This window comes from Balaenoptera physalus (assembly GCF_965194825.1).
Source record: "Balaenoptera physalus genome assembly, chromosome: 20".
Lineage (NCBI taxonomy): Eukaryota > Metazoa > Chordata > Mammalia > Artiodactyla > Balaenopteridae > Balaenoptera > Balaenoptera physalus.
This window is the reverse complement of record NC_138901.1, coordinates 50,084,963-50,106,040: the sequence shown is the minus strand read 5'-3', so window position 1 is coordinate 50,106,040 and position 21,078 is coordinate 50,084,963. Positions and strand designations below refer to the sequence as shown.

The following is a 21,078-nucleotide window of genomic DNA, read 5'->3' as shown; positions in this document are numbered from 1 at the left end:
CTGTTTCTTTTTTGTTATATTCACTAGTTTGTTGTATCTTTTAGATTCCACATGTAAGTGATATGATACAGTATTTTTCTGTCTGACATTTCACTTAGCATAAATATCAAAAATAGAAGAAGATATACAGTGAGAAGTCTTCTTACCCTATTCTCCATCCTTCCAATTACCATGTACCCCCAAATTAGTTTTTGTTTTTTTTTTGTTTTTTTTAATTAATTTATTTATTTTTGCCTGTGTTGGGTCTTCGTTTCTGTGCGAGGGCTTTCTCTAGTTGCGGCAAGCGGGGGCCACTCTTCATCGCGGTGCGCGGGCCTCTCACTATCGCGGCCTCTCTTGTTGCGGAGCACAGGCTCCAGATGCGCAGGCTCAGTAGTTGTGGCTCACGGGCGTAGTTGCTCCGCGGCATGTGGGATCTTCCCAGACCAGGGCTCGAACCCGTGTCCCCTGCATTGGCAGGCAGATTCTCAACCACTGCGCCACCAGGGAAGCCCCCAAATTAGTTTTATTAGTTTTTGTTATTAGTTTTAGCTGTTAGTCATCCTTCCAGAGATTTTTTTTTTAAAAAACATAATAGAAATAGGATTTTTGAGTCAGGGAGAATATACATTTGTAACTTTGATATATAATGCCAAATCAACCTCTTTAGAGGGTCTATCAATTTACGCTCTCATCAACAATATCTGACAGAACCTGTTTCCCTTTAAATTTATCAAGGCAGTGCATTTATCAAACAATCGGATCCTTACCGATCTGATAAGGTACACAGTTGACAGGTAAACAGTCTGATAGTTAAACTATCTCATTGTAGGTTTAATTTATATTTTCTTACTTTGAGTGGGGCTAAGCATCTTTTCTGTGAACTGTCTATTCTTATCCTTTCCTTGTTTTTTTTCTTGGTCTTTTATCAATTTCTAGGTATTCCTTACATGTTACAGAAATTAGCCCATTGTGATATGAGATGCAAAATTTTTTTCTTAGTTTGTTGCTTATCTGTGATATGCTTTTTTTTTTTTTGCTATGCAGAATTTTTTACTTATATATAGTCAAATTTGAAATTTTTTGTGGTTTTTAATTAGAAAAGCTTTTCTCGAATTATAAAAGAATTCTTCCATTTTTCTTCCGGTACTTATAGAGTTTTGATTTTTGTGTTTGAATCTCTGATCCATTTAGAATTTATCCTGGCATAGGGTATGAGATATGGATCTAACTTTTTTCCTCTCAAGGCTGCCCAGTTGACCCACATCTTTTCAAATAGTCCATCCTCTCCCTACCCCTTAATTTGAGATGCCATCTATCAGTTCTAAAATCTCCAGGCATGCCATTCTGTTCTTTTAGTGTGTTTATTCATCTGCCAGTAACTCTGTATTTTAGTTACTGAAGCTATTTGTAGTGTTTTAGTGTTTGTAGAGTTAGCCCCATCTCATTGTTCTCTTATTGTTTTCGTGGTGAATTTTGTTTTGGCATTTGTCGAGTTGTGGCATCTATACCATTAAAAGCTTCTCAGGTGATTCTCGTTTAAGAGCCACTGCTGCTAAGAAGTAACATTTTCTAATATGGTCTTCTCTTTTGGATTCTGGAAGAGGAAAGGAATTATTATTTTGATAGTCATAGAGGACATTTCTGACACTGAAGAGGGGACTAACCTTTCCCTTGAGGTTCTTGAAGGAAATAGATTATGTTCACAAATTGCATTTCCCTTTTGAAGTAAAGCTGCACTTCAGGAGATTAAGTTAGTTAAATAGGTGAAACTGGAAGGAAGAGAGGAAGACCAGTTAGAAGCTGCAGCAGTCCAGGTGGTACTAATTTGGCCTGAACGAGGATAGTGATGATAGAAATGGAAATGAGAGAAATGTGAGATATCTCAGAGGAAAAATCTGTAGCACTTGGCAACTTGTCTGCCAAGGATTCATCATTACAAATAACTTTACGGTTTTAAGCCTGGCAACTGGGAGAATGCTGCTATGGGTCACACACGTCAGTAAGAGAAGCTCTTTTCAGAGGCCACCGTGAAGAGGAGAAATATTGACTTCAGAGTGCCTAGTCCCAAGGCACTGTCCAGTTGGAAATAGGTTTCAAGCATATGGAAATCATTCCAAAGTTCAGGAAAGAGAATGATCTAGAAAAGTGATAGTGATACTAGTACAGGTGGCTGAAGCCTTGCGAATTATTGAAATTCCTGAGGGAGAATGGAAGGATAGAATAGGTCTGAGTAAAGAATTCTGGAAAATAATCTGTTTCCATAAAACTTCTATTTCTATAAAAGTGAGTGCCAGAACTGCGTGATGTAGGTACTGGTCATCAGTGTCAGATGCTGCAGACAGGCCAGAGACTCTGAGGACTGAGGAAAGGCTGCCGATTCCTGAGTAGGGGTGTGTGGAATGGAGAAGGGAAGGAGCTAGGTGGGGAGGAGTCAGACCATGGCACGGAGAGAAAGGGAGTTTCAAGAAGCTCGGCAGTGCAGAGGAGAGAAGTTGATACGCATTTATTCCATAAGTATTTATTGAGTACTACTAAATATTAAGCATGTTCTAAGCACTGTGGGTGCAGTGATGACTGAAACAGACCTGGTCCCTGCTCACATGGATTTTACATACTAGTGGAGGGAGACAGACGATACACAAGTAAATAAACAATCTGATGTGATATGTACTCTGAGGAACATAGAATGCGGTGATTGATAGGGTGGTTAAGAAAGGCCTTTCCAGGGAGTTCCCTGGCAGTCCAGTGTTAGGGCTTGGCTTTTACAGCTGTGGCCCCGGGGTTCAATGTCTGGTCAGGGAACTAAGATCCTGCAAGCTGTGGCACAGCCAAAAAAAAAAAAAAAAAAGGCCTTTCTGAGGTCAAATATGAGCTGAGATATGAATAGCAGGAAGAATCCATCCATTCAGAGATCTGGACATAGAGCATAGCAGGCTGAGGAGACAGTGGGTGCAAAAGCCCTAAGACAGGAGGAAGCTTGGTATTTTTGAGGAACAGAAAGAAGGCAGTGTGACTCGAGCTTGGAAAGAGAGTGGGAATGGCTGGAATAGATCTCAGAGGAAATGAGAACCGTCTAATATAGCGCCTGTGAGCCATGGTAAGGATATTGCATTTTATTCTAAGTGAGCTAGGCACCGGGGAATTTAAGCTGAGGAGTGACATGGTTTAATTTTTGTTTTAAAAATATGCCACTCTGGCTGTTTTGAGAATGGATGGTAAAAAATAAAACAGTGGGAGAGGAAGTAGGGAGACCAGTTAGGAGGCTCTTGTGGTTGTGCAGATGAGATATCATAGTGGTTCCGACCAGATTGATGAGAGTGAGGGTTAAGAGAAATGAATACATTTGGGGGTGTGTCTTGGAAGTGAAGCTGTCAGGACTTGCTGATGTGGAGGACAAGGAAGAGGGAAGAATTGGAGTGATGTATGGTATCTGAAGTGGGAGGGGTTACAAGTAGGGGAGAGGGCTTTTCGGCAGTGATGAGGAAACCTGTGTGTGGTAAGGGATAGCAGATGCGAATGAGAGAAGCAATAATTGAAGAAGCAAGGTTTTGGAGGAGAGAAAGAATAAATGTGCTCTAAAGTAGTGCTTTCAAACTTTAATGTACAGTCAAATCCCCTGGGGATCTTGTTAAAGTGCAGATTGATTCAGTAGGTCTGGGTGGGACTGGAGAGTCCGAATTTCTATTTCTTTGATTCAACCACCACTCTAGAAGGAGTCTCAAGATGATCATTTGACTCTTAGTTATCATCTGTATGACCTCATTTCCCTTAGCATCACAGAAGGGCACATGCCCTTTAAGTGTACCTTTTTATGTCTTTCCCTGCCTGAAAATACATTTGGTGCCCCCAGAAAGTATCTCCTTCTCTGCCTGCTTTTGCAGGCACAGGTAAGATTTTTTTTTTTAAAACAGATCCTTGCCTTTCTTTCATTCCCCACCAGAAAGCAGTAGAGAGCTGTCTTCTCTCTCCTTTCTCTGCATTATCAGCAGTCACTAAGGTCTCTACTCCTTCCCTCTTGTAACTGGTCCATTTACCCTTAGCACTGAACTTTCTTCAAAGTTCAGCTATATTCTTTGACCACTTTTGTGTCCTGCGGTCATTCTACTCTGTGATCAATAGGTCATTTTACCTATGAGCCTAATTTCTCCATCAGTGAAACTAAAAAGTCAGAGTAGGTGATTTCTTAATGGCACTGTAGCTTTGCCTTTTTATAACAATAGAAGTAAGTAATATTTCTACAGTGGTTTAAACTTTACTAGGCAATACAGTATTGCAAATACAAATGAAGATTCTAATATTCTGTCACTTCTGCAGTGGTTCCAAGCACTGAAATCTTTTAGCTTTACCAGTTTTGCTCCATTACAAGTAGCTTGGTTGTTACCATTGCTACCTTCCCATTCTAACATTTCTAATTATTACAGTTTCCTCCATTCTGCGTCTGCCTGTAGCTGGCTTTCAACTCTCACCCTTCTAAGTATTCGTGACTGACGCTCAACTATTGCATCCTGCCTTCCTCCTCTCACTTGATGTCTGTCTCCCAGTTTAGCCATGGGTATAGGAATTGACTCCATCCCACATCATTTGTCTTTAAATTGGGGTCCCCACATTCTTTCCCTATGTCCTGTATTTCATGCTTTCTGTGTCCTTTTTCTTTTTTCCATTCCCTTTCCTGGTTCTGTTATTCACCAGTATTCAGTGCTGCATAATGACTTGTGTTCAGTGTCCAGTATCTTTTTTTGTCCTGAATACCAAGTGCATCTTGTGAGAAGCAGGTGACACTCCCAAGCTGCTCACCAGAGAGCAGACTCAGATATCCACAGCTCACTGCCAGCTTTATACTTTGGGAACCGGGAATATTATTTCAGAACAGCAGAGTCTCTTATCAAGAAATGTAGTGTCAGGGGCCCTGGAGACTATACTTTGGAGAGTTTTAAAAAATTAGAGCTTGTTTAACTATTGTTAGTTGACTTGCAGCCAAATATTCCTTCCAAAGTGTTATAAACTGACTTGACTCTGAATGGCTTTGGATAATTATAGTCATAGTAAACAAAGCAACATGTCTCAAATTACAGTTTTACTAAAATCCAAGAGAAAGAGATGTCACCCTTATCCTCATTCATGCCTTATGTGTATCTTTGATAAAAATTTAGATTTATAAATCATATGCAGTAGGGCATAAGTATTTGTATTCCAAAAAGATTAATCATAGAATTCATTTAGATAACTAAAATGTAGGTTTCCTTTAATGCATTTTTGGGGAGAAGGAAGGAATGATTTAACACTTTTTACTTTAGATAGGGAGTCAAATGCATAATGAGGTATATGTAAATTATAGTGTAAAACACTCATTTATATTTAGAATGTGTTTAAAAGTAAACAGAAATTCACTTAGTTGTCTTAAATCTTCATTAGGCCTAGCCCTAGCCTCATTTTTTTTGGCCAGAGCCTAACTGAACTGGATAAACCACCCTTGGATGACTGAGAATTAATCAGAATGACCCCATATAAAATGTTCATACACATGTGACAACGATTACTAGTTAAAAATACACATCATTTAAGTCTATAAAACCTTCCTTATTTAAACATGTTCTGATTATATACTTACATTGTCATTGTCTTTAGTTACCAGTGGCAGTGTCCTCATGATGAAAGGTGCCATTTGTGGCCTTGGTGCTGAGCAAATACAAAATGACTCTCTGGTCCTTATGAATCCCAAACATAGCTCATTAATCCATGGCTAGATTAGCTCAATTACAGTTGCTGATGTGATGCCCTGCTGCTGCTTTTCTGTACTAGAAACCAACCTGAGAATGATACAACATTAAAGGAGAGGTGGTTTAAGGAGCAGCTGTTCAGGCTCGTAAAACACAAAGTAAATCCTAGTAAAGGAAGATTTTCTCTTGGGAAACAAAACATAAAATGAAAGGCAAACATAACTTCATCTGTAGGTTAATCTGTTTCTGTTAAGATGGTAGAGTCAGGCTCTGTCTTCCAAAATAACACATGAATTAAGAGTCTTTTTATCCTTAATTATAGGCCTAATGTCATAGGCAGGCCTATGTCTAGTTTTCTAGCTTTGGTTCAGAGAATAAGTTTGAGCCTTGGTATCAGGTTCCAGTCTGTCTCAGGGCTTTTTGAGGCCTAGAATGAATGCACTGGAGATGATGAAGAGAAATAAATACAATTTCAGCGGCTGATGATGACATATGGATGCTGACTTAGAATTGGGGGATCTTGGACATGTGTTCCCTAAAGCCAGATAGGGACTGGGGTATCTAATGAATTTACCTAAAGGTCAGTCTGGAGAAGTCCTGGCTGCTCAAAACAACTACTAATATACAGCTAAGGGGTATCAAAAACTAAGCTCCTTAAGTGGTCTTTCTGGCTGAAAGTGGTGGGGTTGGGCGTATTAAGAAATCAGGCTGTCATAGATCATTCTCTGGTGATTCTTTCTAGAGCAGAGGCAGGAGCCGACATTTCTGAAGGGAGTGAAGGGTAAAGTGAAGGAAGAGGGTGGGGTCTATCAGGTTAAGGACAACAGAGTTCTCCAGAGTTGGGGTCCAAGGAGAGGAGGGGAAGGAAAGGTTTATTTCTTACAGGCTATAGCTTTGTTTTATTCTCTAAGCCTTCCCTTTTGTTCTGCATTTAGGGTCTGCCCAGTTTGAACTCCTAAATTTAAGTTTTACACCAGTCACTGGAGAAGAACTTTCAATTTAAGAAAACTGTTTTTAATGGGGTTCTTCTAGTGTTTGTTGGGATACGTCTAAGGTCTAGTTTCTGTCCCTGGTAGATTAAGTCTAGCAGGGGAGACAGTAGAGAAACATAACTGACACTATGGAATCAAATGTTAATTTTTCTAGATCACACTAACTTCTCCCTTCTCTGAATACTTCTGACATAAAAATTTAATTAGTGAAAACTTTCTGGAAAAGGGTCATCCTGCACTGAGTTTTGTTTTTTTTTTTTAATTTTAGTTTTTTGGCTGTGCCACATGGCTTGCGGGGTCTTAGTCCTCTGACCAGGGATTGAACTCGGGCCCTCGGCAGTGAAAGTGTGGAGTCTTAACCACTGAACCGCCAGGGAATTCCCTGCACTGAGTTTTATAGCATGGGAGTAGGATTGGGTTTTGAGGAACAGAAGAGACAGTAAAGTTATGAAGGTGACAACGAGCTGAGTGCGTTGAGTGGACAGTAAGGAGAGACAGAGACAGGCCTGACGGGTGAGCAGGCTCCGTGATGGGAGATAAGGTTGGGTGAAGTTACAGAGAGCCTTTAAAATCCAACCATGTTCATCAGAGAAACGCAAGCTAAAACCACATTGGGGATACCATTACTTACCCACCAAAATGGCTAAAATTAAAAATACAGTGCCAGGTTTGGCAAGAATGTATTGTTAGAACAACTGGAACTCTCTTCCTTTGCTGGAGAGTATGTAAATTCCTTCAAGGCCCTGGAAAATGGTCTGGATAAAAATATTCTTAGCTGCTTTATAAATAACCCTACACTGAAAACAACTCACATGTCCACCAACACGAGTGAATAAATTATAATATATTTACACAGCAGTAAAGACAAATTAGTGATACCCACAGCACCATGAGTGAATCTTACAGGCATTATGTCAACAAAGGTTGCCCTACACAGCAGAGTATATGCTGTGTGATTCCATTTATATGAAATTAAAGAACAGGCAAAACTAATCAGTGGTTATATAAGTCAAAATGATGCTTACCTTGGGGAAGGTGTGGTTATTGACTGGAAGGGAGCTAGGGAACCTTTGGAACCCTGGAAATATTCTGTATATTTATTTGAATGGTGGTTACATGGGTGTATACCTATGTAAAAAATTGAACCGAGCTGTATATGTAAGATTAGTGCACTTTGCATACCTTTTGAATGTATGTTATGCCAAAGTAAAAAAAGAAGACAAATAGATCAGGTCATGGAGTTTAGATTTGTTATGGGAGGTAATAGGAAAGCATTATTGAATCTTCAACAAGGAAGTGACTTGAAGAAAGGGTGGTACTTCTGAAATTATTCATCCTGTGGTGGAGAGTGGAATAGTGTTCACATTAGTTATCATATCTAGGTCAGATATAGTGCTAGATGCTATAGGAGATACAAAATATCCATGACCTGGTCCTTATCCTTGAGAAGTTTATGACCTTTTGTAAGAGACAGGTTATAGGAAACCCAGAAAGTTACAGTAAACGATAAATGCTTAATTCATGGTGTTATAGAAATAGTGCTGAGGTCAGACCTGGGTTCAAATCCTAATTTTGTGATTTATTGGCTTTAAGACTTCAGTCAAGCTATTTATTTCCCTGAACCTTGGTTTCCTTATCTGTAAAATGTGAATAATACCTACCATTTTTTTTTGAGAGGATTGAGAGATATGATATTTAAAGATTGTAGTACAGCACAGAAAACAGTCAATAAATGTTCCCTTTTTTGTTTTAAACCCTGTACCAATGGAGCAATACTTTTTTTTTTTTTTTTTGGACAGTGTGTGACATCAGTTTAGACCATGGTTCTGCCAGTTACTAGCTATGTGATCTTAAGTAGGTTACTTATTTTCTTTGAGTCTCAATCTCTTTGGGGGGAAAAAAAGAAAAAGGAGGGGAAATTATGCCTTGAGAGAGTTTTGTGAGAATTAAGTTAACCTAGCAGATATATAGTATCTAGCACAAAATAGTCACACTTAATAAATACAGGGTCCATTTCTTTTGACTGTATTGGAGTATATCAATACAAATGTATGGAGCAAATAATACAGGTAATAAGATTGGATTAGGGTGGTGCCTGGGGTGGAGAAAGAAGAAGCGGATTGTAGTGTGTATTTTTTAAAAGATAAAACAAATTTGATGCAGAAGAGGAAGGTATGTCTCTATACTTCTATTTTTGTCTTTCTATAAGATGAAAATAATATAAAATATTGAAATATCCTTGAATTGTAATAATGCTAATTGAAGGTTTTATGACATCATTGGAAAGTATGTTAAGGTCTCACAACCCAAAAAATGGTACCTTACTACTAAATTTAGTCTTGTTCTAATAATAATTTTAATAGACATTGTCATCTAAGCTCCACCAAAAAAGTTAATGACTTTTCTGTGAGTAGAGACCCCTGTCACAATCAAAGCCAAACCTAGAAGCATAAAGGGAAGGAAATCCATTTATAAAATGTATGTAATTATTTGTCACTTGAAATATAATCAGCAGATCAGCAACCCAGGTCTTGTTGTGTATCAGTGGTGAGTGATTTCTTGGCTAAGGAAGTTTAACTTGCAGGGCAAATACTAAGCACTAAATATTAACATTTCAGAATTGTATTGTTCACAGTGTTTATTTAAGAACTCAGAAGTTGGCTGATATCAAATCCTGGACATCAACCTTCCAATTTTTGGAGCAATATTAGATTTCCTGTGAAATTTCTGGCTTGAATTTAGCCACTGATTCCTTGTGTTTCCCAAGCTAGAAGAAAATGAAGAGGTAAAAAATACTGCTTCCCCCTAGCCATCGCTTATCTGTCCTCCTTTTTTCCAGATATTCAGAGTGGTGTGTATCTGTTTGGGTAATCCACCAGAGACATTTACCTGGGAGTATCGAGACAAAGATAAAAACTATCAGAAGATTGGCCCCATAACACCCTTGAAGTTTTACAAGGAACATGTCAAGCCACTCTTCAATATGGAAGATAAGGTTGGAGACTGGCACTGGCAGCCACTGGCTGTTTACTTTCAAATGCCTGTTGACTACAAGAAAGAATACACGATTCCTGGGTTACCATGCATGCTCATCAAACTAGACACTAAACAAAATTTTTCCTCCTTCCTCTGAGGTATTTTATGTACCAATTCAGTTGGTCATATTAGGATCCCCAGTGCTCCTCTTCAGAGACTTTTCTAACTATGGGCCAGCAGTCAGTTTAATTCCCATATGCTCCCCTGATTTGGGCCCTGAGTCATTCTCAGGTGCGAAGACAATAAAAGTATATTGGGTGTTTCTTACCATGGGTTCAGAGCATCACTCTACTGTGGGCCCCTCTTGGGACTCTCTTGTGGAAGGGAGCAGTGCCCCATCCTAGTTTTTCCCGCTCACTTCAGGGCTTCTCCACCTGCCTAGCAAGATGACTAGCGCCCCTTCTTCATTGGCATCTTGACCATCTTAAAAGCACATGGCGTTTTTTTATGATGGAGTCCCAACTCAGTTGTGGTACTGCCAGATGTTGAGCCTTTCTGGTAACTTGAGAGCAGAGGTCTTGTAGTGATGGACTCGTGAATCGCCATCTTGCCATACTCAGTGCACACAATTCTGCAGAATTAGTTTTGGGGTGATTCCCGCCAGTAGGAAAAACAGGTTGATGCAACTCCCAAATGTGTCCCTTATACTAATTAGGATATACAGGGACCTCTCTCACATGACCTTGCCACCTTTTGTTTCTCAGTTATTTAACAATGTGTAATGCTTGTTCTTGTAGGCAGAGGTGCTAAGCTTGATACAAATATATGAACTTAAAGGAGAGGTCTGTATCTTGCTTGACACTCCTGGTTTTATGTTCTAATCAACATGTTCTTGATCTCAATAGATTTGTTTAGTGAATGACCCTCGACCCCACCATAAGTACAGCAGACTTTACACGGTGGACTACTTAAGCAACATGGTTGGAGGGAGGAAAACTCTATATAACAACCAGCCCATTGACTTATTGAAAAAGGTGGTTGCTGCCTCCATCAAAGATGGAGAGGTTGGTATTGTTTCTTTGTCTTCTGCATAGGGGTTAAAACCTTTTCTTCCCACTTCTTTGGTGTAATAGGAAGAACTTATGTTGACTTCTTTCATCTTCTTTCCTCTATTTCTAGGCTGTATGGTTTGGCTGTGATGTTGGAAAGCACTTCAATGGCAAGTTGGGCCTCAGTGACATGAATGTGTGAGTGCAAGAAATTTAAAGTAGAAAATCATTTGTGGGTTGTGACTGCTGGAGTGCACTCTTGGTACGAAGTGACTCAGCTCAGGTTCACACAAAGATTAAGGCTGGCCTGAGGGTGGGTCTCTTTCTTTCTATTTTGTAGAATTTGAGGATTCGTAGCAGAAACTCCACATACTTATATGCTCTAACCTGGGAAGTCAAGATCATACTTCATATCTGAGTTGAAATTGTTGGACGTTCCTAAAAAGTCATCCTACATGAGAAAGACACTTAAAAAAATTTTTTTTTTGATTTAAAAAAAAAACAACAATGTAACACTCAAAGTAGTATTGTAAAAGATATAATCAATGTGATGCCAAGTATTTGATACCAAGTATTTATCAAAGATACCACATACTTTTTGTCTTTTTTTTTGTACAATAATTACTTTTTAAAAGACAACTTAAGGGACTTCCATGGGTGGTCCAGTGGCTAAGACTCCATGCTCCCAATGCAGGGGGCCCGGGTTCAATCCCTGGTCAGGGAACTAGATCCCACATGCTGCAGCTAAGAGTTCACATGATGCAACTAAAAGATCCCACATGCTGCAACTAAAGATCCTGCATGCGGCAATGAAGATCCTGTGTGCCGCAACTAAGACCCGGTGCAGCCAAATAAATAAATAAATATTTTTTTTAAAAAAGGCAACTTAAAAGTTGGATTACTGGGACTTCCCTAGTGGCACAGTGGTTAAGAATCTGCCTGCCAATGCCAGGTACACAGGTTCGATCCCTGGTCCGGGAAGATTCCACATGCCACAGAGCAACTAAGCCCATGCACCACAACTGCTGAAGCCCACGTGCCTAGAGCCCGTGCTCCGCAACAAGAGAAGCCACTGCAATGAAAAGCCCGCGCACCACAATGAAGAGTAGCCCCCAGCTCGCCGCAACTAGACAGCCTGCACGCAGCAATGAAAACCCAACGCAGCCAAAAAAAAAAAGAAAGTTGGATTACGAAAGTTATAAAAATAATAGTAATTGATTACTGTGTAAATCTGCTCAGTGCGTTTGGGGATATAATGAAAGGTTTTCCAGATCTCTTGTTTGCTATTTGAGCCTTCTTAACTACTTCTATTACTTTGATACCTTATGTATTTTGTCTTTATGACAACTAGGACTAATATGCATACACACTTTAAAGCATTCCTCCTGGTTGTTTATGACAATGAAGATTCATTTGTGAACTGAATCATTCAAATTCCTTGACTTAAAATATATCACTTTAGCATTACTTGTAAGTAATTATTACTTGTAGGAAATTGAGTAAATATCTTGACAGTTAACAACAGGAGAAAGGAAATCTGCTAAAAGAATTCATGAAGTTTTTTAAACTTTGAAAATATTCTCCAATATTTTGACACTATTTATTTAAATTTCACAGTTAGCAGTGGTCTAAATGAATTCAGAAACTGAGTGTTTCTGCCGGCTAAAAAGAGACCATTTTTGAAAGAAATTACTTCAGAAACTTTTAAGTTTTCTTGCCAAAATGACAGTGCAAGCTTATCTTGTCAGCTTTTTGATTTGGGGAATTTATGTTTAATAACTTCGTATTTTTCTGAGTACTCTTGTGACACAGAGAGAATGGAATCCCATTGAGAGACTAAATTTTGCACGTACCACGTTCTCTAAAGAGCTACAGCCCAGATATATCTGGAGCTGCAAAGCCCCTTCAGGTTCTTCTATGATCCTTTTACAGCCAGAAGCCAATTATCCCCCATGATTGTACTCTCTATATTCTGTGCTATTGTTCTCTTTTACAGCTATGACCATGAGTTAGTGTTTGGTGTCTCCATGAAGAACATGAATAAAGCTGAGAGGCTGACTTTTGGTGAGTCACTTATGACCCACGCCATGACCTTCACTGCTGTCTCAGAAAAGGTATGACCCTCAGCGTGCCCACTCCAGTGTTTGCATAGATGGATCTACATGCTCCTGCAGACCATTTAATCCAGCAGAGCTTCTTCATAGTGTATATGATTTCTGTTAAAAGTTAGCAAGACATTGTACCTGCCTCACTTGGGGTTTGGCTGGATGCTCAGAAGTAATAAAAATAGAAACTTTCCATAAGGAGCAGAATTTGTGTCAGCAGGGAGTAAGGAAGTAACTGCTTTTCTGTAACTTTGGAAATTCTTGGTGTGAAAAGAGGTCAGCAAGGGAACTTGGGAGAGGATAACTTCAGTTTAATAAGGAATTAAAATGTGCCCTGAAAGTGTTCATATCTTGATGACTTATGTTCAGACTCACCTTCCTTTCATTTGTCATTCAGATTCTTCTGCAGTAAAATGTCAATAACAATAATTTGTAGACTCCATGCCCATTACTGGATTTATGCAGAGCTTCAGGAAATTGAATGTAAAAAGTATGTTGAATTTCCTATGAAATACTCTGACTAGTAATATCACTGTTTCTAAGACACAGTGTTGGAAACAACAACTGCAGTTTTATTTCACAAATAAGCCTCCTTATTTCTAGGCTGTAGAATAGATATTTACTCCTGTGCTCAGGGGTCATAAAGAAGAGAAGACTTCAGAATACTTTAGTTCTTTACCACTGCAAGCAAAAGTGTTCTTTTCCTAGCCTAATTGGAAAGAAAGTCACAGAATAACTACCTTGACCTTAGAAGCAAAATATTAGAAGGAACTTCTCGTAAAATACTGTAAGTAATGAAATAAAATTCTATAGTAAATAAACTAGAATAAAATACTACTAAAATACTTAGAATAAAATATTAAGTTGTTCATATTTATGTTTAGACCTCCTATATTGTAAAATTCAGTGGATTTATTACTAAAGCTCCTTAAAGTTAAACTTTTAAACTATTCAGAGGATTATTAAAAAGGAAAACAAACTAAAAACCTTGTAATTTCCAGGAGAGTTTTGGGTTTTATCATTTTCCATCTCTATTATAGAGTATTCCTGTTTTTCAGAAATAAAAATCATACATACTCCATGTCGTTTTCTCTGGAACTTCCATGCTTTCACTGGCATGGTTTATTAATATGCTTTTTTTTCCCCTCTGGGAAATGGAGCTACATTACCTGTAAATATTATAAAGCAGAATCGATACTATCATAACTGGAATTTTATATTGAGATTTTTCTCTTCCTTCCACTTTGAGTTTTTGACCACTGCAAAACTAGTTTGCACTGCATTTGAATGATGATGCAGAGATAAATGCTAGTAAGTATTCTGGGATATTCTTTCGTGTTTCTGGTTTCTTGGAATCCCTCTGAGGGAGGTCCAGATATTATTCTATATTTGTAGATGACATGGCTTGATCTAGGTCATGCAGGAATTCATTGGCAAAGGAAAGAAGAGGAAACATTTTCAAACTTACTATAATAAATGACTTTAGGTGATATAGATTCTAACAGTTATATTTAAAAGGAAAGTAAAGATGGACTATAATGCAGGGAGTAGAAAACCAAAACATTTAATAAGCTAGCCCCAGAATGTATAGTTTATTGATGTGGTTTTAAAGGTACCTGGGGCTAAGATTAAGGGGTAGGTAGTACAGATAAGGGTGTTTGAAACTTGTGGGTTTGATTGTTGGCTATTTCTGAGACTGAAAATTACTGAGATTCAAGAAAACTGTCAGGAGTAAAATCAAATCCCATGTAGATGAGACTCATGCAGTTTTATGCAGGTGGGAGTTGACAGATGAAATCATTAGGAGATAATTCAGGAGCCAGCTCTCTTCTCATGCTACAGAGATTTAAGTTGTTTTGACATCAGCTAATGCCCTGGGTAAACGTGAGAGAGAACAGTCTTTTTCCCAAGTGCAGCCTTCTTATCCCTCTCTGCGTCACTGTAAGAAAGACTGTAAATGAAGGTTATCAGGATGAGTATCGTTGTCCCTTTAAGAAGATGAAAATTGAGCTTATTTTATTAATGAAGATAGAAGGAGAACGGAACTGCCTGGGTTTTGTTTTGTGAAAATAGTGTTTGGTTTGCCATTCAATCTCTATTGTATTAAATTCAATATTTGTGTAACTGAATCAATAAAAGAACACATTGGAGAGTGTCATTACTCGGTTCCCCTAAGAAAGAAAAGTAGGCTGTATTGATGAGAATGTGTTTGTTTTCTTTTTTAAACTCTTGACTAGGTCTTAGAATCATTTCTAAAATAAATACAGTGGGATACCTTTGCAATGAATGCTGACTAATTAAAAGCAAGAGTCTCTGGCTTCAGATGGTGTTCACTGCTTTCAGTAATTTAATATTGTGTTTTCCTTAGCCAGGAGGCATTTTAATGTGCTTATTTTCTGTATACAATAGAATGTAAAGGAGAAAATGGTATTTATCGCTTTGCTGGGTTTATTGCATTTTCACCCCAAGAGATTCAAACTCCACTTCTATTAGAGTATCCCTTTGGTTATAGTGGAAGATACACGGCCCTGGTCATGTATGTCATTGCTGTATAGCGAAGGCCCTTTCTTCCGAGTGGCTGAATAAGAGCTGAAATCACACGACACCTCATGAGGACGGATCTAGTTTCAGACCACACACTGTCATCCGCTCTTTTGCAGGATGGTCAGGAGGGTGCTTTCGTGAAATGGAGAGTGGAAAATTCGTGGGGTGAGGACCACGGCCACAAAGGTAAGCTTAATCTGGTAATACGAACTCAGAGTGACGAGGTCTGCTCTACTCTCTGCCTCCTAATGGGAAGAAAAAGCTGCCCTAGTGTGGATCATTTTTATTTTTCAGTAATTGGTCCCATTAGCTAGATTATTAGCTAGACTATTCTGGAGAAAAATCTGAGGATCTAGTTTGCCCCCAGGATCCCTACGACCAGTATGGTAGGCCTGAACTCCCTGGTTGGCTCTGAGATCAGTATGTGCTGGCATTTGTTCCAAACCGTGCTGACCCTAGTACACCTCTTTGTACCAGAATCACTTGGCCCGTAAGAAGTTTGCCCTTTGCCAGGACACTTGCTGTATGGAGTTTGGTGCATTTTCGTTTACTGCACTAACTCTCTAGAAAATCAGAAGCTTTCTAGTGGGAGAATGGGATTGGCAAGAAACTTTAGGCATGTATTGGAGACTCATGAGAAGTTGTGAAGTCTAAAGAGGAAAAGAATGCCATGGTTACCATTTAGACGGTTTTATTCTGACAATCAAAACGCAGGCAGAAGTCATAAGTAAATTATAGTAATTAGGCTTAAAGAAAAACCACAGGTAATATATGAATTGTAGAAAAATAAAAACTACAGATAAACCAAAAGAGGGGGAAAAAATCTCTAATAATCCTGCTCCCCAGCGATCACCATTGATTAACCGTTTAGGGTATGTTCTTGCAAATCTTAGAGACCATATTTCTTAAGACTGTTTTTCATAGTAGATTTAGTAGATAAAAGCCTTTTAAGGTCTTGTTATGCTTTAATTTTTAGAGTTTCAGACCAAAAAGTGGCAACTACCAGAGTATATTATGCATGTCACCATGTATTTGCGTGTGTGTTATGTGCTGGTCACATCTTGTAGCAGCTGTTTCCCAGAGTCCATATTTCTTACTTTTAGCCAGTAGATTCTGGCTAGGAAGGACACATGAACCGCAGCTCTCTAGACTAGTTAGAAGACTGGAAGGAAATAGGTAGGGAATCCAGTGAGATTACCCAGACACTTGGAATCAACCTTCAGCTATCTCACCCAAGCAGCAATCAGCCAGAAATTTTCTTTAAAAAAAGTAAAACAAAATGAAAGAAAAAAAAAGAAAAAGAAAATAGCGATCTCAGCAACTCTTTACCTGTTGCTTCCCTCTTTGTTTAAGTGATTTTCCAGCTAAGTTCTTTAGAGCTCTAAGATTTCCAGGGGTAAAAGGTGGAGGTTTGGAAGTGAGCAGATGGGGCTTCAGTCGTTTATATTTGAAAACTACTGTCTTAGAAGAGCCTTGACAAGACTTGAGTAAGCTGCAATTGAGTGGCACAGGCTAGTAGTAGGTGATGGCCAACACCTAGAGGCCATTTAATCTGTCATTCCAAGTCTTTTCATCTCCCCATGAAATGATCATTGGTGGATTTTGGCTAACTATCCCTGGGATCTGCTGTGAAACTCAGCAGCTCAGTGATTCTATGTAAATGAATATCAGTGCTGTTGGTACGTATCTGCTCATCATCAGGTAGTTGCATGTCCCCCACCTGTGATTTCTGTTATTGTTCTGTGATTATGGGGCACTTGCTAAATTAACTATTATGAATTAAAGTGCAACATATTTTTTAATTGGTGATCTCTTATAAGATAAATTCATTTTAAGACACAAAAACATTGGGATCAGGTAGAGGTGGGTATAAGGAAACTAGCAAAAAGATTAAAAACAAACAACTCAGAATTCAGTTATATCCCTTAAGTTGATGGTGGTTAAGAAGTGGATGCAAAGGAAAAGCTTGTCTTGAATTGGAAGGATTTGGTATTTGTAACATTTTAAAACATAAGCTGTTGTTTCAGATGAAACTCTGTAGCTTCTGTTTCATGTTTGGTCTTACTTGGTCCCTGTAAATGGTTTGTTATTGTAAAGATTAGTGTCTAGGAAAAGGACTAAAGTTATGGTTTGTTTAGACCAGCCTGGACCCCTTGGCTTGTTTCTGAGATATTTTTCTATCTATAACAGTCACTGAGTTTGTAGATAGTAGTGATACCCATTTAAGAGAGGATAAACACTTGTAAAGTCAGGCAAAAGCTCTGTGTTCTGTGTAGTGTGAGTTATTGTCTTTCTTACTTTGAACCTAAATACCTACTCTTAAAGAGGATTCTAGGCCACTTTGCTAATTTATTTTTTTCCATTCAACTGTACCTCTTTACTCCTAACTCAATAAAAGTTTTGCTTCTGCTGACTTATTCATTCTATTATTATGTTGAGAGAGCTGGGGTCTTTTTTTTTTTTAAGTTCAAAGGTTATAGCTTATTGTACTATAACACATTAACCAGTTTTGCTTCCAACCCAGAAGTCTAACATTTAATTATTTACATAATTATATGAATTTTATAATTTATGTTGTAAAGCACACATAATTATATCACACACACACATTTTCAAATGTCCTTTGGCTCTTTGAACTGATTGTGTTATCTTACTGGTTCACTCTTGTAGTGAATTGAATAAAATCTTTAACACGTGTTTATTTTACATTTGCATTATATCACCATTTTACTTCTTAAAATTTACTTTAATGACAGTGATACTCCCTTCTTGGTTTTTTTTTTTTTTTTTTAACATCTTTATTGGAGTATAATTGCTTTACAATGGTGTGTTAGTTTCTGCTTTATAACAAAGTGAATCAGCTGTACATATACATATATCCCCATATCTCCTCCCTCTTGTGTCTCCCTCCCACCCTCCTTATCCCACCCCTCTAGGTGGTCACAAAGCCCTGAGCTGATCTCCCTGTGCTATGCGGCTGCTTCCCACTAGCTAGCTGTTTTGCATTTGGTAGTGTATAGATGTCCATGCCACTCTCTCACTTCGTCCCAAGAGCTGGGGTCTTGATCCCTGTGGTCTGCCTATAATCCTTCCTAGCGAAACCTTTAGCTGTCTAGTTAAGACTAAACTAACTTTTTTGTTGTTCTCGAATAACTGAAATGCCTGAGATTATACAGAGTAAAGCATTTCAGTAGAGAGCCAAAAGATAAATTGAACTGAGTAGGGGTAGTGAATAGTTCATTCAAAGCCAAAATAAATTATTCTCATGTGTTTCTTGGTAATGTTCTTTCTGACTTAACAGGAAGGAAGGAAAGAAAACATGATCTAATTTAATTGGCACACTTGGCCTGACCTTAGGAGAATACGTAGTGTGCTATTATGCTGCCGATGTGTGTTTACCCCAGCAGGGCCCTCCCGTCTGTCATCCTGGTGGGCACTGGCTGCCATGTGTGAGACAGAACCTCTTTTGTGCCCTTTCAGGAGACAGGACAACCTTAAACAGCATTGCTAGGATTTTGTTTCTGTAGATAACATTGTTAACAGTTTGTTACTGTTCTCTATGGGGTTTCTGCTTGTTAAGATTGATGGTTTCTCAAAAAGCAATGTTGATAATACTACAAGCTGGAGGTGAACAGAGCAGAGATACCTGGGCAGGCTGCCTTTTCCCTCTGCCCAGTTCTGGCTTTGGTCTTTCCCATTGGTCATGAGACTACTAATTAAATCAGATAACCTGACTGTTTCCCAAAGGGGACAAATATTAGACACATAAAGGGAGAAACATAAAGGGAGAAATTAATTCTTATCTTATTGAAGCCATTGGGTTACTTCATATTGGTGAGGTATTCTAGTATTCTAGAATTCTGGTATTCTTAGTCAGATGGACTGAAAATTGGATACATATCTAGGATGGGGTACAACCAACGTGGCTTTCTTTTCTCCCCTGCTTCTTGAAGTACTTGACTGTGTGTTTATGGATCATATTAGAAATGGATTTCATAGTTGAATGAGGGAACAGACCTTGGGACTTGTTACATTGTCTTTCATTTTGAAAAGCTGATAGGCTTGTTAGAATCAAGTAGTTTGTAAAATGTTTAAGAATTTAAAATAGGGGTGATAACCTTTGGTGCTTCTTACTCTTGGTCAGAAATTCATCTGAGAAGAGCATAATCTTTAAGCCAAAGTGACCTACAGGTCATCTCACTAAAAAGTGGTAGAGCCAGAATTATAATTCAGTCTGACATTAGAGCCTGTTTTCTTAACCACTAAACTGTGCTTCCTCCAAGCTTCTCTGTTCTAGTAACATCTAGTCTACTCATGGACATACCAGATCAATTTATGATCTTGGTGACCAGAAACTAGTGGCTACGGGGACATAAAACTTGTATAAAGTATCTGGAGACGAGTAAATGTCTGCTGTCAGGAGAAAGGGCTCTTAGAGCACTGTTTATGTCTGGGAATCTGAATAAGGAGGGGAGGATGGAGCAACTCGTGAGTGGTTTGTGTCCAGAGTTAGCACATTGTGAGTTGGGCAAGTGAAAAACTGTATGTAACCACCAAAAATTTCCCAGGATTATTTTGTCCATGCCGCTTTATAACATGGTCTTTGTTTTTGTTTCTGTTTTTTTTTAACTGTTTATCATGGACAATTTCAAGCATATATAAACAGAATAGTATTAAGAAGTCCCCATGTGCCCATAACCCAGCTTCAATAGTGATCAACATTCTGCCATGCATATAACAAAAGTGTTGATACTCAATAAATTAAACTCTTGGATGGTCTCCCTAATGAACCAGTCTTATTATGGAACTTCTTTTTATGATTGGTTCACTTAGTCATGAGATGATATTCCAGTTCTAAAGTCTGATACATCAGAGCTCTGAAGGTAGAATTATCATAACATAGTTCTTAATGCTTGTAGTCTAGTTTCTTAATATGCTAAATAATACAACTTTTTAGTAAGGTTAGGAGGAATATTATTTTCTAATTCTGCAATGGTCATTGAAGGAAAATCTTTATCTTTTAAAAATTTGTTTCTCTACATTTTCATTTTGAACCAAGATTAGTTTTCATTTTTCAGATTGCTTTTGTGCCTGTCAACTTCAACTTTGAAGTTGTTTTTAACTCACATTCTTCATCTTTCCTTACAAATAAGCCTTTCTGTTCCTGATTTCATTTTAGTAAAGTTTCCAGACTTCCTCATAAAAGGGAGTCTCTTGATGATTTCAGTTAAAGAGGCTTTGGCATGTTAGAGATTAATCTGGAAAGAAATTTATGTGGCTGATTCACATGACATCTGGACTTCTGCTGCTTTCTAAAAACCAAAAGTAGAGCCTTTAAATTGCCTCACCATGTGATTTTGGAAACAGTATGTCCAAAGCTAGGCACAAAATTCATCATATCCTTCATATAATGTTATATGGTGGAACCAAGAGAGACAGTTACTACTTTCTTGATTATAGATCCTGGGCAGTAATTTGTCTCCTTATGGTTTCACATTTCTCTATCAGTAACAACGGATAATGACTACTTCCTTGTGAGGTCCTATAGTTTATATATAGCCATCAAACTGTATACTGTTATATAACTCTAAAAAGTTCAATGAATATTCTATATTTCTGTCAGAGGTACTCAGGACATAGAGTTCATAACATCTTGCTTCATAAGAATTCAACATTTGCTAATGTATTTGTATTTTTTTCCCCCACGGCATCA

General features: G+C 38.3%; 1 protein-coding gene across 5 annotated transcripts in view; it reads left to right on the top strand.

The window, feature by feature from the left end:
* The window catches only part of BLMH (bleomycin hydrolase), a 42,125-nt gene that overhangs the window by 10,905 nt on the left and 10,142 nt on the right, over window positions 1-21,078 (top strand). For all 5 annotated transcript variants that reach the window (XM_082443534.1, XM_082443532.1, XM_082443531.1 and 2 more), the window contains exons 7-11: window positions 9,531-9,686; window positions 10,573-10,731; window positions 10,847-10,914; window positions 12,713-12,830; window positions 15,482-15,551. In XM_082443534.1, coding sequence (XP_082299660.1) covers window positions 9,531-9,686; window positions 10,573-10,731; window positions 10,847-10,914; window positions 12,713-12,830; window positions 15,482-15,551 — 571 coding nt within the window. The remainder of the gene's footprint in view (window positions 1-9,530; window positions 9,687-10,572; window positions 10,732-10,846; window positions 10,915-12,712; window positions 12,831-15,481; window positions 15,552-21,078) is intronic.